At 47.0% G+C, this 13,095-nt stretch overlaps 1 protein-coding gene across 1 annotated transcript in view; it reads left to right on the top strand.

The window, feature by feature from the left end:
• The window catches only part of POLR1A (RNA polymerase I subunit A), a 42,951-nt gene that overhangs the window by 8,750 nt on the left and 21,106 nt on the right, over window positions 1–13,095 (top strand). The window contains exons 8-20 of the mRNA XM_075261228.1: window positions 619–715; window positions 1,112–1,265; window positions 2,965–3,138; window positions 4,976–5,098; window positions 5,824–6,051; window positions 7,741–7,995; window positions 8,257–8,448; window positions 9,913–10,062; window positions 10,186–10,369; window positions 10,460–10,542; window positions 12,137–12,295; window positions 12,405–12,503; window positions 12,794–12,946. Of these exons, the coding sequence (XP_075117329.1) occupies window positions 619–715; window positions 1,112–1,265; window positions 2,965–3,138; window positions 4,976–5,098; window positions 5,824–6,051; window positions 7,741–7,995; window positions 8,257–8,448; window positions 9,913–10,062; window positions 10,186–10,369; window positions 10,460–10,542; window positions 12,137–12,295; window positions 12,405–12,503; window positions 12,794–12,946 (2,051 nt within the window). The remainder of the gene's footprint in view (window positions 1–618; window positions 716–1,111; window positions 1,266–2,964; window positions 3,139–4,975; window positions 5,099–5,823; window positions 6,052–7,740; window positions 7,996–8,256; window positions 8,449–9,912; window positions 10,063–10,185; window positions 10,370–10,459; window positions 10,543–12,136; window positions 12,296–12,404; window positions 12,504–12,793; window positions 12,947–13,095) is intronic.

The following is a 13,095-nucleotide window of genomic DNA, read 5'->3' as shown; positions in this document are numbered from 1 at the left end:
CGTTGGAATAGTCTTTAGAAAGTCCTCCTTTTCTTTTTCTTATCCGCACCGCCGCTCCTTAGAATTTTCTTTTTAACTTCTTCTGCAGATGAGTCTTCAGAAAGCAAAGGTGGCGACCCCTGTGCCCCCTGAAGACGCTCCAGTGACTCCCCTGTCTTCTGTTGACACCTCTCTGCTGCAACGTCAGCCGGTAGAGCCGATTGCACATGTCCGTTCGGCCATTTTCCTGTGGCCTCTTATATGGGCGGCCATAGGAAAATGGCCGAACTGACTTGCGCAGTTGGCTTTGCCGGCTGACAACGCAGGAGAGAGGCATCGACAGTAGAAGACAGAGGTGTCGCTGGAGCGTCTTCGGAGAGCACAGGGGACGCCACCTGTGTTTTCTGAGGACTCATTTGCATAATAAAAAAGACAATTCCCAAGAACGGCGGTGCAGATCAGAAAAAGAAAGGTAGGATTTCCTTGTGATTTCCACCCTACCTGTGTCACCACTATGCATCTGTTGTACTGAGGAAGGTTGTCAAGGTTTACACATATCTCTATTTGGATGCAATAAAGCACACCTCCTTGTCCATGTTTGATCCTGTCTTGTGACCGCTCCTTATTTTATGCTTCCAGGTTTCTTCCTACAGTACCTATTTTCTGGCATGGCGGTAGATGAGAAGTTTTCCCCAGATGCGTTCTTCCTTGATCTTTTGGTGGTTCCTCCATCACGGTAATTTGTAGTTCAATACTCCCTGACTTTATCCATTGAAATCTAAGTTCGGAGGAGAAGTTGGCTACTTCCTGCCTCACTCGTCGCAAGTGGCCATGATGGGACCTGCACAGGAAGGAGGTGGAGAGAGTCGGGATATCATAGTGACTGACTGCCTAAGAGAGTCAGTGTTGGGATGGCAGCACACTGTGTGACCGGGTACTAAGGACGTTGGTCCTGAGGTAGCTGAAACGGCTGATCAGTTTCTAGGACAGGACGTAGCTGTCTGAAGGAGTCAGTCTAGATCTGTCTGCATCTTCTCCAGCAGCCATCTCTGTCCACTGTGACATTTCTTCTTGGACTTGCTCTCCTCCATTTCTGTTGTCTTCCTTATGATGGACCCTTCTGTCTTTGCAGTTACCGGCCTGTCAATCGCATGGGAGATCAAATGTACACCAATGGACAGACTGTTAATCTGCAGGCCGTCCTGAAAGATGTGTCCGTCATACAGAAGCTACTGGCAGTCATGGCCGAGGACCAGACCAAGACTCCACTTGATACTGAGACTGAGGTAAGACTTAATGTCGTCTACCTGAGGACATTGCCCGGCACTTCCTTGTGTTACTGGTGTTCCCAGCTGCCATTGGTTTAGTCTGAGGTTACATTTTTCCGATCTCCTTCACTTGATGGGTATAGTATATCACAACACATGACAGATTGCTTCTGGTAAAGACTAGGGTCACATGGAGGAATCGGCCAAGGATTCCGCCCCCGGATCAGTTTCAGATTCCATCCTGAATATGCTACCCATTGTTTTCAATGGGAGACAGAGATCGCAGCAGGATGTGTGTGTGTGGGGGGGGGAATCATTGTCCTGTTCAATCTTGCCATGGACTCAGCGAACAAGAGGAAAGCCTCAACGGACTGCGGATGTCGGGGTATCGTCATTCCATTGCAGAAATCCCACCACTGAATACGACGGTGGAAAATGAAGAGGAATTTCCCTTTATTTTCTTCCGTATAAACGCAGTGTTAAAAAGTTTTGATGCTGGTGTGTATGGAGTCTTAAGACAAGGAGTTGTGCCACTATGGACTCTAATCCCTGTCCTGTGGATAGGTGATAAGTGTCCAATCGCTGAGGTCCCAAATACTGGGTCCCCAATTGATCAGGATAACTAAAAAACGCAAGTCCCCCTGACGCCTCCCCTGATGGTCACACAAGTGCAGTAGCACTCCATTCATTTTCATGGGACTGTGGGTGCTGAAGCACCGATCACACAAGCACGCACACAAGGAGGCATTCTGGGGAATTTTGGTCCTCCATCCTTCTGATCACATGGCATTTGGGTTCCCACTAAAAACAGTGGCTAATATTTTGATGGTAATATTATATAACATAACTAGATGGCGCCCACTGCTCTCATTGGTGAATATAGTCTTGAATGGTTACAGAAGGCTACGACTTGAAAGGGGTATTTTGGTCACAGCCAGTTACTCCCTATCTTAAAGAGGACCTTTCACCACTTTTGGGCACATGCAGTGTTATATACTGCTGGAAAGCTGACAGTGCGCTGATTTCAGCGCACTGTCGGCTTTCCCGATCCGTGCCCGGTGTAAAGCGCTATCGGTCCCGGGACCGTAGCGCTTTAGTGTCAGAAGGGCGTTTCTGACCATTAGCCAGAGACGTCCTTCTGCCTCGCGGCGCCAATCGCGCTGTACTGTGGAGCCGGGAGGAACGCCCCCTCCCTCTGCTCGCACAGCTCGTCCATAGACCAGCATTATCAGGAGCGGGAGGGGGGAGTTCCTCCCCGCTCCACAGCACAGCGCGATAGGCGCCGCGAGGCAGAAGGACGTCTCTGGCTAATGGTCAGAAACGCCCTTCTGACACTAAAGCGCTACGGTCCCGGGACCGATAGCGCTTTACACCGGGCACGGATCGGGAAAGCCGACAGTGCGCTGAAATCAGCGCACTGTCAGCTTTCCAGCAGTATATAACGCTGCATGTGCCCAAAAGTGGTGAAAGGTCCTCTTTAAGGATAGAGGGTAATTTGCTGATCAGTGGCGGTCCTAGTGGTCAGATCCCCACTGATGAGCAAATGACCCCCAATCCTTAGGCCTAACGGGCTGTGACCGAAACACTGCACGCAGCAGTCTCAAGTGATTCCATTGAAATGAATTGGGCGGTGCTTCCTGTGATCGGTCGGGGGTAACTTGCTGTGACTGGAGTAACCTTTTACCATGAATTAATATCTTCCTTCTTCGGTTTTCAGGAAAATCCTGAGCAAGAGCAAGGCATCGACCGAGCCTTCTTAAACACGTTGTCTGGCTTGACCCTGACAGATAAATTTTACAACTCTTGGGTCCGTCTGCAGGCACACGTCAACATTGTGTTTGATAGTGAGATGGACAGAATCATGGCTGATAAGTATCCCGGTGTGCGTCAGGTAAATGTCTGATTGAGGGGTCTTTAGTTCTCTAGTTCGGATCTGACACTGGTCAAAAGGATGCCAAGTGTATGTGTGGAGAGTGTTAGTGACATCAGGTACAGACGCTACCATGTCGAGGTTAAAGGGGCTCTCCTACTTCAGATGTTCACAGGATATGGCTTATAAACGTCATAGGGAAAAAGGGGGGAGTGCTGCTTTCTCGCTCTGTAGAAGTCTATAGTATATGGAGAAACCCTCTATTCTTCTACTGTTATTGGAAACAGTCATCAAGTTTGTTGTCAGAAACTGTTTCGCTTAGCTTCTCTAACAAAGAAGGCAATTGGGATTACCAGCAGAATAGTGAGCGCAGCTCTGGAGTATAATACAGGATGTAACTCAGGATCAGTACAGGATTAGTAATGTAATGTATATACACAGTGACTGTACCAGCAGAATAGTGAGTACAGCTCTGGAGTATAATACAGGATGTAACTCAGGATCAGTACAGGATAAGTAATGTAATGTATGTACACAGTGACTGTACCAGCAGAATAGTGAGTGCAGCTCTGGAGTAAAATACAGGATGTAACTCAGGATCAGTACAGGATAAGTAATGTAATGTATGTACACAGTGACTGTACCAGCAGAACAGTGAGCGCAGCTCTGGAGTAAAATACAGGATGTAACTCAGGATCAGTACAGGATAAGTAATGTAATGTATGTACACAGTGACTGTACCAGCAGAATAGTGAGTGCAGCTCTGGAGTATAATACAGGATATAACTCAGGATCAGTACAGGATAAGTAATGTAATGCATGTACACAGTGACTGCAGCAGCAGAATAGTGAGCGCAGCTCTGTAGTATAATACAGGATGTAACTCAGGATCTGTACAGGATAAGTAATGTAATGTATGTACACAGTGACTGCAGCAGCAGAATAGTGAGCGCAGCTCTGTAGTATAATACAGGATGTAACTCAGGATCAGTACAGGATAAGTAATGTAATGTATGTACACAGTGACTGCAGCAGCAGAATAGTGAGCGCAGCTCTGTAGTATAATACAGGATGTAACTCAGGATCTGTACAGGATAAGTAATGTAATGTATGTACACAGTGACTGTACCAGCAGAATAGTGAGTGCAGCTCTGGAGTATAATACAGGATGTAACTCAGGATCTGTACAGGATAAGTAATGTAATGTATATACACAGTGACTGTACCAGCAGAATAGTGAGTGCAGCTCTGGAGTATAATACAGGATGTAACTCAGGATCAGTACAGGATAAGTAATGTAATGTATGTACACAGTGACTGTACCAGCAGAATAGTGAGTGCAGCTCTGGAGTATAATACAGGATGTAACTCAGGATCAGTACAGGATAAGTAATGTAATGTATGTACACAGTGACTGCACCAGCAGAATAGTGAGTGCAGCTCTGGAGTATAATGCAGGATATAACTCAGGATCAGTACAGGATAAGTAATGTAATGTATGTACACAGTGACTGCACCAGCAGAATAGTGAGCGCAGCTCTGGAGTATAATACAGGATGTAACTCAGGATCTGTACAGGATAAGTAATGTAATGTATGTACATAGTGACTGTACCAGCAGAATAGTGAGTGCAGCTCTGGAGTATAATACAGGATGTAACTCAGGATCAGTACAGGATAAGTAATGTAATGTATGTACACATTGACTGTACCAGCAGAATAGTGAGTGCAGCTCTGGAGTATAATACAGGATGTAACTCAGGATCAGTTAAATATAATAAAAGTATCTTTTATGTAAATTACATTAATATGTAAATGTATTTTTATGCCACCACGTGAATCTTTTATTTCTGTTACAGATGCTTGAGAAGAAGGAAGGTCTCTTTAGGAAACACATGATGGGAAAGCGTGTGGACTATGCAGCGCGATCTGTTATTTGCCCAGACATGTACATCAATACTAATGAGATTGGCATCCCTATGGTATGTATCTGAAGGTACAGCAGATGGGTTTTAACAAGAACCTGTCACCAGCCATAGACTCCATTCATAGCTCTACCTGACAAGACGCCGCCACTCCCCCAAAATACACAAGAGGACATATTTATTTGACACTAACGTGTGAACCCTTTTACCTTTATTTAGTGGCTGATAGAGCTCATGGAAAGGGAGGTTTGTTTTCCTTATACAGACAGCCAAATCCTCTGCATACAGTGAATGCAGGTGTTAATGGGGTTATCCACCTACGTAATATTCAGAGCTCACATCAGCTGTTCCAAGGCACAAATGTACAAAATGTAGTGGCACTGCAATGCTGCCTCATATACTTCAGTGGGATAGCGCTGTAGTATATGAAGCCACCGCTACATTTTGTATAGCGAGTAAGCATCATGGCTACTTGCATGTAAGCATTATCTAGAGCCGTGCTTAGCTTGAACAACTGATCTGCGGGGGTCCTGGTTGTTGGACTTCTGCAGAGCTAATATTGATGACCTATGCTTTAGATAGGGCATTAATATTAGAAAGTGGATGTCCCCTTTAAAGATGGGAGCGTATAAGCTTACTTACTGTGCTGTTGATGAGCCTGGGTTCCATAATATTACTTTATAGGTATATTATGAGACACATTTTTAACATATTTTAGCAATCATGTACATTAACGCTATGCCGACTCTGTATGCTCACACGTATGCTGTATCTCCTTTTAGGTATTTGCCACCAAGTTGACCTATCCCCAGCCTGTCACATCCTGGAATGTGCAGGAGTTGAGGCAGGCGGTTATAAATGGACCCTCTGTCCACCCAGGGGCAACTATGGTGATTGCTGAAGATGGGTATCACACAATATTGACTTCTTCTGACCAGACACAGCGTGAGGCCATTGCCAAGCAGCTGCTGACACCATCCACGGGTACACACAGATTGGCGGCAAAAATCGTAAGTGACTGTGTTGGTGTATACAAGTCTATATATCAACTCCTTTCTATACTCCATATTATGGCATGTGACCTTCATTTAAGATGGGTCACTTGCTTATTGTTATCTGTGTTGGCTACAGCAGCTCCATACTGTGGAGGTCTTGGTGCAGCCAGATACTTACTATCCTAATATTATAAAGTTTGTGTGTTTGGATGTTTGTTCTTCAATCACGCGAAAACGGCTGCAGGGATTGGGCTAAAATTTGGAACATGCATACCTTGGAACCTGGAAAGATACATATGCTACATATTAAGCCGCTAAATGCCCACACAACGCCACCGCAAGCCCCGAATTTGCCATTCCGCAAGGCTAATGGAGCCGAGATGATGTCATCCGCTCTGCTTCAGCTGCTTTCCAATAGGCCCGTGGTATTGTGTGGGCGGCGCTGAGGATGCTGTACACGCTGTAGCACATGCCTCCCACTGCAAGCTCTGGACCATCCGGAGCGAGCAGCCGTGCTGTAGGTGCGCAAGAAGTCCCTCCGCTGTGCCGACAGTGCGCGCATGCCGGGGGACTCAACGGTTCAACCACTGCTGTGGAAGGGTTACTTGCCCCGCTGTCGCTAACGACAAGACAAGTCTGCATGCGGTGATGCAACGTGCGCACGGCAGGGCAGTTTGGGAAGGAGGGGATGGGTGGCATGAGTGGGGGGCAGCAGGTAACGGGGGAGCAGTGGGTAACGGGGGGTGGGGCCAAAGTGGTAACCATTTGGGGTAGGGAGCAGGGGGTCCTGGGTCGTGGTGGGTAAATGGGGGTACGCGGGAGGGGGCAAAGGGTGAGGAATGGTTCCAGGGACCCACTGCACTATGAGGGACCCCGGGACGGTGGTCACACGCATGCGCAAGGGTGCTTGGGGGTTGCTGGAACACTATTGGCTCCAAGCTAGTCAGTCCTCAGTAGAATAAAATATTGTCATATAGCTCAATTCAGGTAACAACCCTGGTGGTCTAGAGCACCAAAATGGTCAGTGTCCACCTGCGTTTGGTTCTAGGTTATTGAATTGGTTTTTGGTACAATTCTTGGTCTTCTAGGGCAGTCAATGGGTTATTGACTCCCATGCCTGGTGGTCTAGTGCATTTATAGTTAGATTCCAGGTGGTCTAGGGCAGTGAAGGAATTATTCTTGTCATCCTTGATGGTCCCTGATGTCTGTATCCCTGGTTGCCTAGGGTAGTGAATAATTCAATACCAGCATCCCGGGTAGTCTTTGGAAGTCAGTGGGTTCATGGTAAGATTTCATAGTCTGTGGCAGAAAAGACGTTAAAGGGGTTTTCTGGGACTTTCTTATTGATGACCAATCCCTACGATAGGCTATCGGTTGAAGATCAGGGGTCTGACACCTGGGATCCTCCACAGATCAACTGTTTGCAAAACCTCTTAGGCTTCACAGTTCATGTGACATGGCGTTTATCGATCACATGGCCTTTGTGCAGATCAGTCCCTTTCAAGTGAATGAGGCTGAGCTCCAATACCGAGTATAGCTAGCATACCAATGTACGGCACTCTGCTTGGTAAGTCGTGTAGAGGCCGCAGTGCTTATAGGGATGTGATGTAACTAAGGCATGTATCCCTGGTGGTCTGCAGAATGTCATGTAGAAATGGATAAGATCTGTTAACCCCATGTTTTCTGCCTCTCCTTGCATCTCAGGTATATCGTCATGTTAAGAACGGTGATGTCCTGCTACTCAACCGGCAGCCCACGCTGCACAAGCCGTCCATCCAAGCGCACAAGGCCCGCATCCTGCCGGGAGAGAAAGTGCTGAGGCTGCACTATGCCAACTGCAAGGCTTATAATGCTGACTTTGACGGAGATGAAATGAACGCTCATTTTCCTCAAAGTGAGCTGGGTCGGGCTGAGGCCTACACCATAGCGTGTACCGACGAGCAGTATTTAGTGCCCAAGGTAAGGAGGGAGGAATGCTTTGATTGAAGGTATGGTGTAAATCTGTAGGGAATGCAGGGATCGTGTCCCCTCCCGCTAGCCCTGGCTCTGATAGGACCACTCTTTGGAAAAGTGCGTTGCACAACTATGCCAATATTGCATATTTTGGAACTAAAAGGGCCGAGTACCATAATTTGCAGCTTTACTCATTCTTGGTGTAAAATGTGATAGATTCATCTCCTTGAATTTATGAGCCTAATGTGTTGTGTTCCTTTCCGTCAGGATGGTACACCCTTAGCCGGCCTCATCCAAGATCACATGGTATCTGGAGCCAGCATGACCATCCGTGGTTGCTTCTTTACCAGAGATCAATATATGGAGCTGGTATATAGAGGACTGACTGATAAGAAGGGCCGGGTCAAAATCCTGCCTCCGGCCATTATGAAACCCTGCAAACTGTGGACCGGAAAACAGGTAACGTCTTTAGTTTTTATATTGGGTGGTTATCTGATGGCCATCAAAATTCGATCTGTGGGCGTCCGACACATGGGGTCCCATTGAAGTCTATGGGGAAATACCTCAGTACCCGTGATCTGCAGGAGTCCCAAGTGTTGGCCATCAATCTTAGAAATTGGATAACCTCAACTGTCCAAGGAACAGGAGGAAAATGTTAGATTGGCGCCCAACCATTGGGAATCCTACTGAAATATTATAATGATAGTCCCCCAAGTTTGTGTCCAGGACTTGAGAGGCATTGTAGCTTCTGGTGTATTGAATACATTGTCACAAACCTTCAGCTGTGTGAGCCAACAGCCGATTCGAATCACACGCTCCCATAGAAATGAATGGATGTAGCTGGCATGCGGGGGGTTAAGTGGCCAGCTGCCGGCAAAGTCTGCGTGCCGGCCGTTTCCATTCATTTCTATGGAAGCGTGCTATTCGAAACGGCTTTTTCGAATAGTGTTCGCTCATCTCTAGTTAATACGGTTTAGTAACAATGGACTGCTGGACATTAAATACAATGAAGCTTGCTATACCAGTATTGAATACATGGTTGTTGTTGGAGATGGATGCAATGGCTACTTATTTTAGGTTAAGGTTACCAGAAAGGCAAGAGTTAAAATTTCATTAGTCTTGTTCTGAAAGGGGTGAAACTTACCCAGTGTCTTCCTCTCCCTCATTGCTTGGGCATTATTTCTAGTAGCTGCTGTTGCTCTGTCTGTCCACTATAGGGACATCTAGGTTTTCCTTCCCCTAAAGCTGGGTTCACACGATGTATTATGGCACTTAACGGGGAACGTAGACGGCGCGGGAGCTTTTGCGGGCCGTATACGCTCCCATTGTTTTCAATGGGAGCTGCTACCGTATACGCGGCGCTATTTTGCGGCCGCCGCAAAATAGTGCCGCGTATACGGTACCGGCTCCCATTGAAAACAATGGGAGCATACACGGCCCGCAAAGGCTCCCGCGCCGTCTACGTTCCCCGTTACGTGCCAAAATACATTGTGTGAACCCAGCCTAAAAGTGGAGTTGACAAATGAACTGACCATCCCAGGTACAGATTAGAAAGTGCATTGTGTAAGGGGAGGGGGAAGCATTTCTGGTTTGGCATTTCAATAAAATTTTGTTAGCTGCCATTGAATAAAGCTGGACATGTTTGTACAAAAAATGTAAAACATGGCGGCCTTTTCTGCCACACCTATCGATAGATTATCCACTCCATTGAAATCAATGGGGCAAGATGTAATACCTTACATGACCTGTGCTCAGGGGTGGTGCTGTTTTTAGAACCTTACACAGTTCATTTAACCTCCCATGTGTCAAATTGCCTTTCCATGAGGGATCTATCAAAATGGGTGCCCTCAGGTGCAAAACGGCCATTTTATCCCGTGTTCCTCTCCGTGTAGGATTACTCGTATTCTCTCTTCTCCGTCACAGGTGGTCTCTACATTACTGATCAACGTAATCCCAGATCACTTCCTACCGCTCAACCTGACTGGAAAAGCAAAGATAGGTGGGAAAGCGTGGGTGAAGGAAACGCCTCGGTCCATCCCTGGGTTTAATCCAGACTCCATGTGCGAGTCTCAGGTGAGCAGTATGCAGAGCTGACATCTATGTCTAATATGGAATCCATATGGTATAGTGAGAATTGAGCTGGTATGTGTCCTATGTCCCAGGCTGGTGACCTCCTGTACACTTCTGATCTTCCAGGTCATCATACGAGATGGGGAGCTTCTCTGCGGCGTCTTGGACAAGGCTCATTATGGCAGCTCCTCCTTCGGCCTTGTCCACTGTTGCTATGAGCTGTACGGTGGTGAAACCAGTGGGCAGCTGCTGACGTGCCTAGCCCGGCTGTTCACAGCGTACCTGCAGCTCTATCGTGGCTTCACTATGGGTATGTTTGTTATGTTTGTTCCATTTGCAATGATATTTCTGTTCCGCTGTGTCCATCATGTGCATGTCTGGTAACTGTGCTACCTTACAGGGGTGGAGGATATTCTGGTACGTCCGTATGCTGATAAAGCCAGGGAGAAGATTATCGAGGTCTCCCCTCTGTGTGGAGGAAGGGTATGTTTCAAGATGGGCCATCAATGTCCAATTAGCTATTGGAGAGCCAATATGGCTGCTGATTCAGCTACTAGTCTGAATGTTGCCCAGTTTTCCTGAAGTCTTGCATGCAAGCACTAATGTATGTATAGCATGGCAGACTGGGGATTCTGGGTTATGTGCATATGAGGTACCCTGTAGGTCATGTAGGTTGTCCAGAAACGGATGCAACTAGGAGACCTCTTATATGTAGTCAGACTTAGTCCACCTGGCAGCTTGGTGCAAACTTTGCGCACCCCTGTAAGCCCCGTGTGGATTACTGTCACGCCGATCATGCGTGTAAATAGCACATGATCGCCGTGACCAATCACAGGCCAAATCAACCATCTAGCAATGACGTGCATCGGACCAGGGCGTTGGAGCCAACAGGGACCCCGGAGTGTTAGAGGGGGGACGTATTTATTATTTTGCATTCACGCCCGCCCAATACCCTTTCCTATTTGCCTCCATCTTTTTTCAGGCACTTGCACATGAGCAGTCTATTGCTGTAGCTTCCTGAATGAAGGAGCATACACCGCGTCAGGAGCGAGACATAACTTGAAGCTCTAAAGCAAAATCTGTAATGGGGCCCCAACCTATCTTGTGCTATATTTTATGTACCAAGGGACCTTTCGGGGCCCCTTCACAGTCCATGGGCTTGTAGCTGCTCCCCTTATAGCTACGCCATTACCTGTAGGAGAGATCTGTGACTGCTCTTGCAGGGAGAGATGGAGCTGAATCTTGTCAGCGTCCACAGCCAGTGTCCGACATTTTGCACCAATCACTTCTTGTATAGTGTACTAGAAGAGCTTATAACTGAGTAGCTGTAGATGAGACCCCCTCCGTTACCGTACCATTCCCACCTATCTACCATGAGTGCTATTGAGGCCTGGTGCTCTCCGAGGTGAATGTGTACTTTATGCTCATTAATCTATAAGCCTTTCCTGACAGATCAATTGTGAAAATAACCCCATTATGTTGCTGCTCGTTCCCATCAATACGTTATCAGAAGTGAGCCAGCTGTTCCTTTCTCAGCCTGACACGAAGTCTTTGTAAATGAGACATCAATCTCCGTACATTTCCTGAAATTTCTATCATCGCTGTTCAGTGCCCGTATCTTGGGGGGCTGGAGCGGTTCTATGGAAACTTTGGTGCTGTATTGTTTGTAGGATTTATGGTATTGACAGCTGGCGCTTGTCCTGTTGTCAGAGCTGTAGTATGTCGACCAAGCCGAGCACCTTGTCCCCGACATACAGTGTTAGCCCTGTCCTGACTCCTGGTTCATTCACTAGGCCTGATCAGAGGGGGTCTGACTGCTGGGACCCTTACTCATCCAGGGAACAGGATGTGAACGCAGTATCACTGCATTGAAGTCCAAATGAATAAAGTTGTCTATTGATACATTTTCAGGAAGAGTAACAGAGGAACGGCACAGTCTCATTCTAAGAAAAGTTTCATGTTCATAAATAATCGGACATGTCAGGAGAACTTTCCTGACCGTTAGTAGGTCAAGAGCTGGAGTTGTACCACGTTGATAGGGAGCAGTGAATGACGGGCATTGTTTCATTACATCTAGGCTGTCCGAGCTGCCTTCAACCTCTCCTCATTGGCTTCAGATGAGGAGGCCAAGGAGAAATGGGAGGACGCTCACCTAAATAAGGACCAGAGGGACTTCAACATGGTTGACCTGAAGTTCAAGGAGGAGGTGAATCAGTTGAGCAATGAGATAAATAAGGTGAGTATCTGGAAGTACACAAGTTCTGGGGGGTCTTCTGTCTTCCTGGAGCGTGCTGGGGTGTTACGTCTCTAGGATGTCCTCAGTTAGATGTTGTTGTGTCTTCTAGGTGTGTATGCCGCTTGGTCTCCACAGACATTTTCCAGAAAATAATCTACAGCTGATGGTCCAGTCTGGAGCGAAAGGATCGACTGTGAATACTATGCAGGTACCATACGGGACTGGCTTTATCTCGGTTTCCTTTAAATGGGTATTCGCACTTTGGATGTTTCTGGCACATCCACAGGTTATACCATACAGGTCCCTTGACCTCCCATCTTGTATCTGCTGTGAATGGAGATGTGACCGCACAGGCTTCTCCAGCCAGAGATGAAGCCTATGGGCAAGGGCTTGTCTTCATAACTGCTTTAACCACAGGGCCATGTCTTTGGCTTTCTTGCTTCTACATGGCTGGCTGTATACAGTCACTGTCCTAATGTCTGATTATATTGCTTTCAGATTTCGTGTCTTTTGGGTCAAATTGAATTGGAAGGTCGGCGACCACCACTGATGCCTTCTGGGAAATCCCTGCCTTGTTTCCAACCGTACGACTTCGCACCACGATCTGGTGGCTTTGTGAGCGGCCGCTTTCTCACTGGCATCAAACCTCAAGTAAGTGTGAGCCATCTTGTATGGAGTAGGTTTTCTCCTCTTCTATACTGTCGTGGTGAGATGAACAGATTATAGGGCATCTTAAAGGGTTTCTAATGGTAATGGATTCCCCAATAAATAGCACGAAGAAGACTGTTAACCCTTAATGG

Source organism: Leptodactylus fuscus, chromosome 1 (assembly GCF_031893055.1).
Source record: "Leptodactylus fuscus isolate aLepFus1 chromosome 1, aLepFus1.hap2, whole genome shotgun sequence".
NCBI lineage: Eukaryota > Metazoa > Chordata > Amphibia > Anura > Leptodactylidae > Leptodactylus > Leptodactylus fuscus.
Note: the sequence above shows the minus strand (reverse complement) of the source record. Positions and strands in the feature narration are given on the sequence as shown.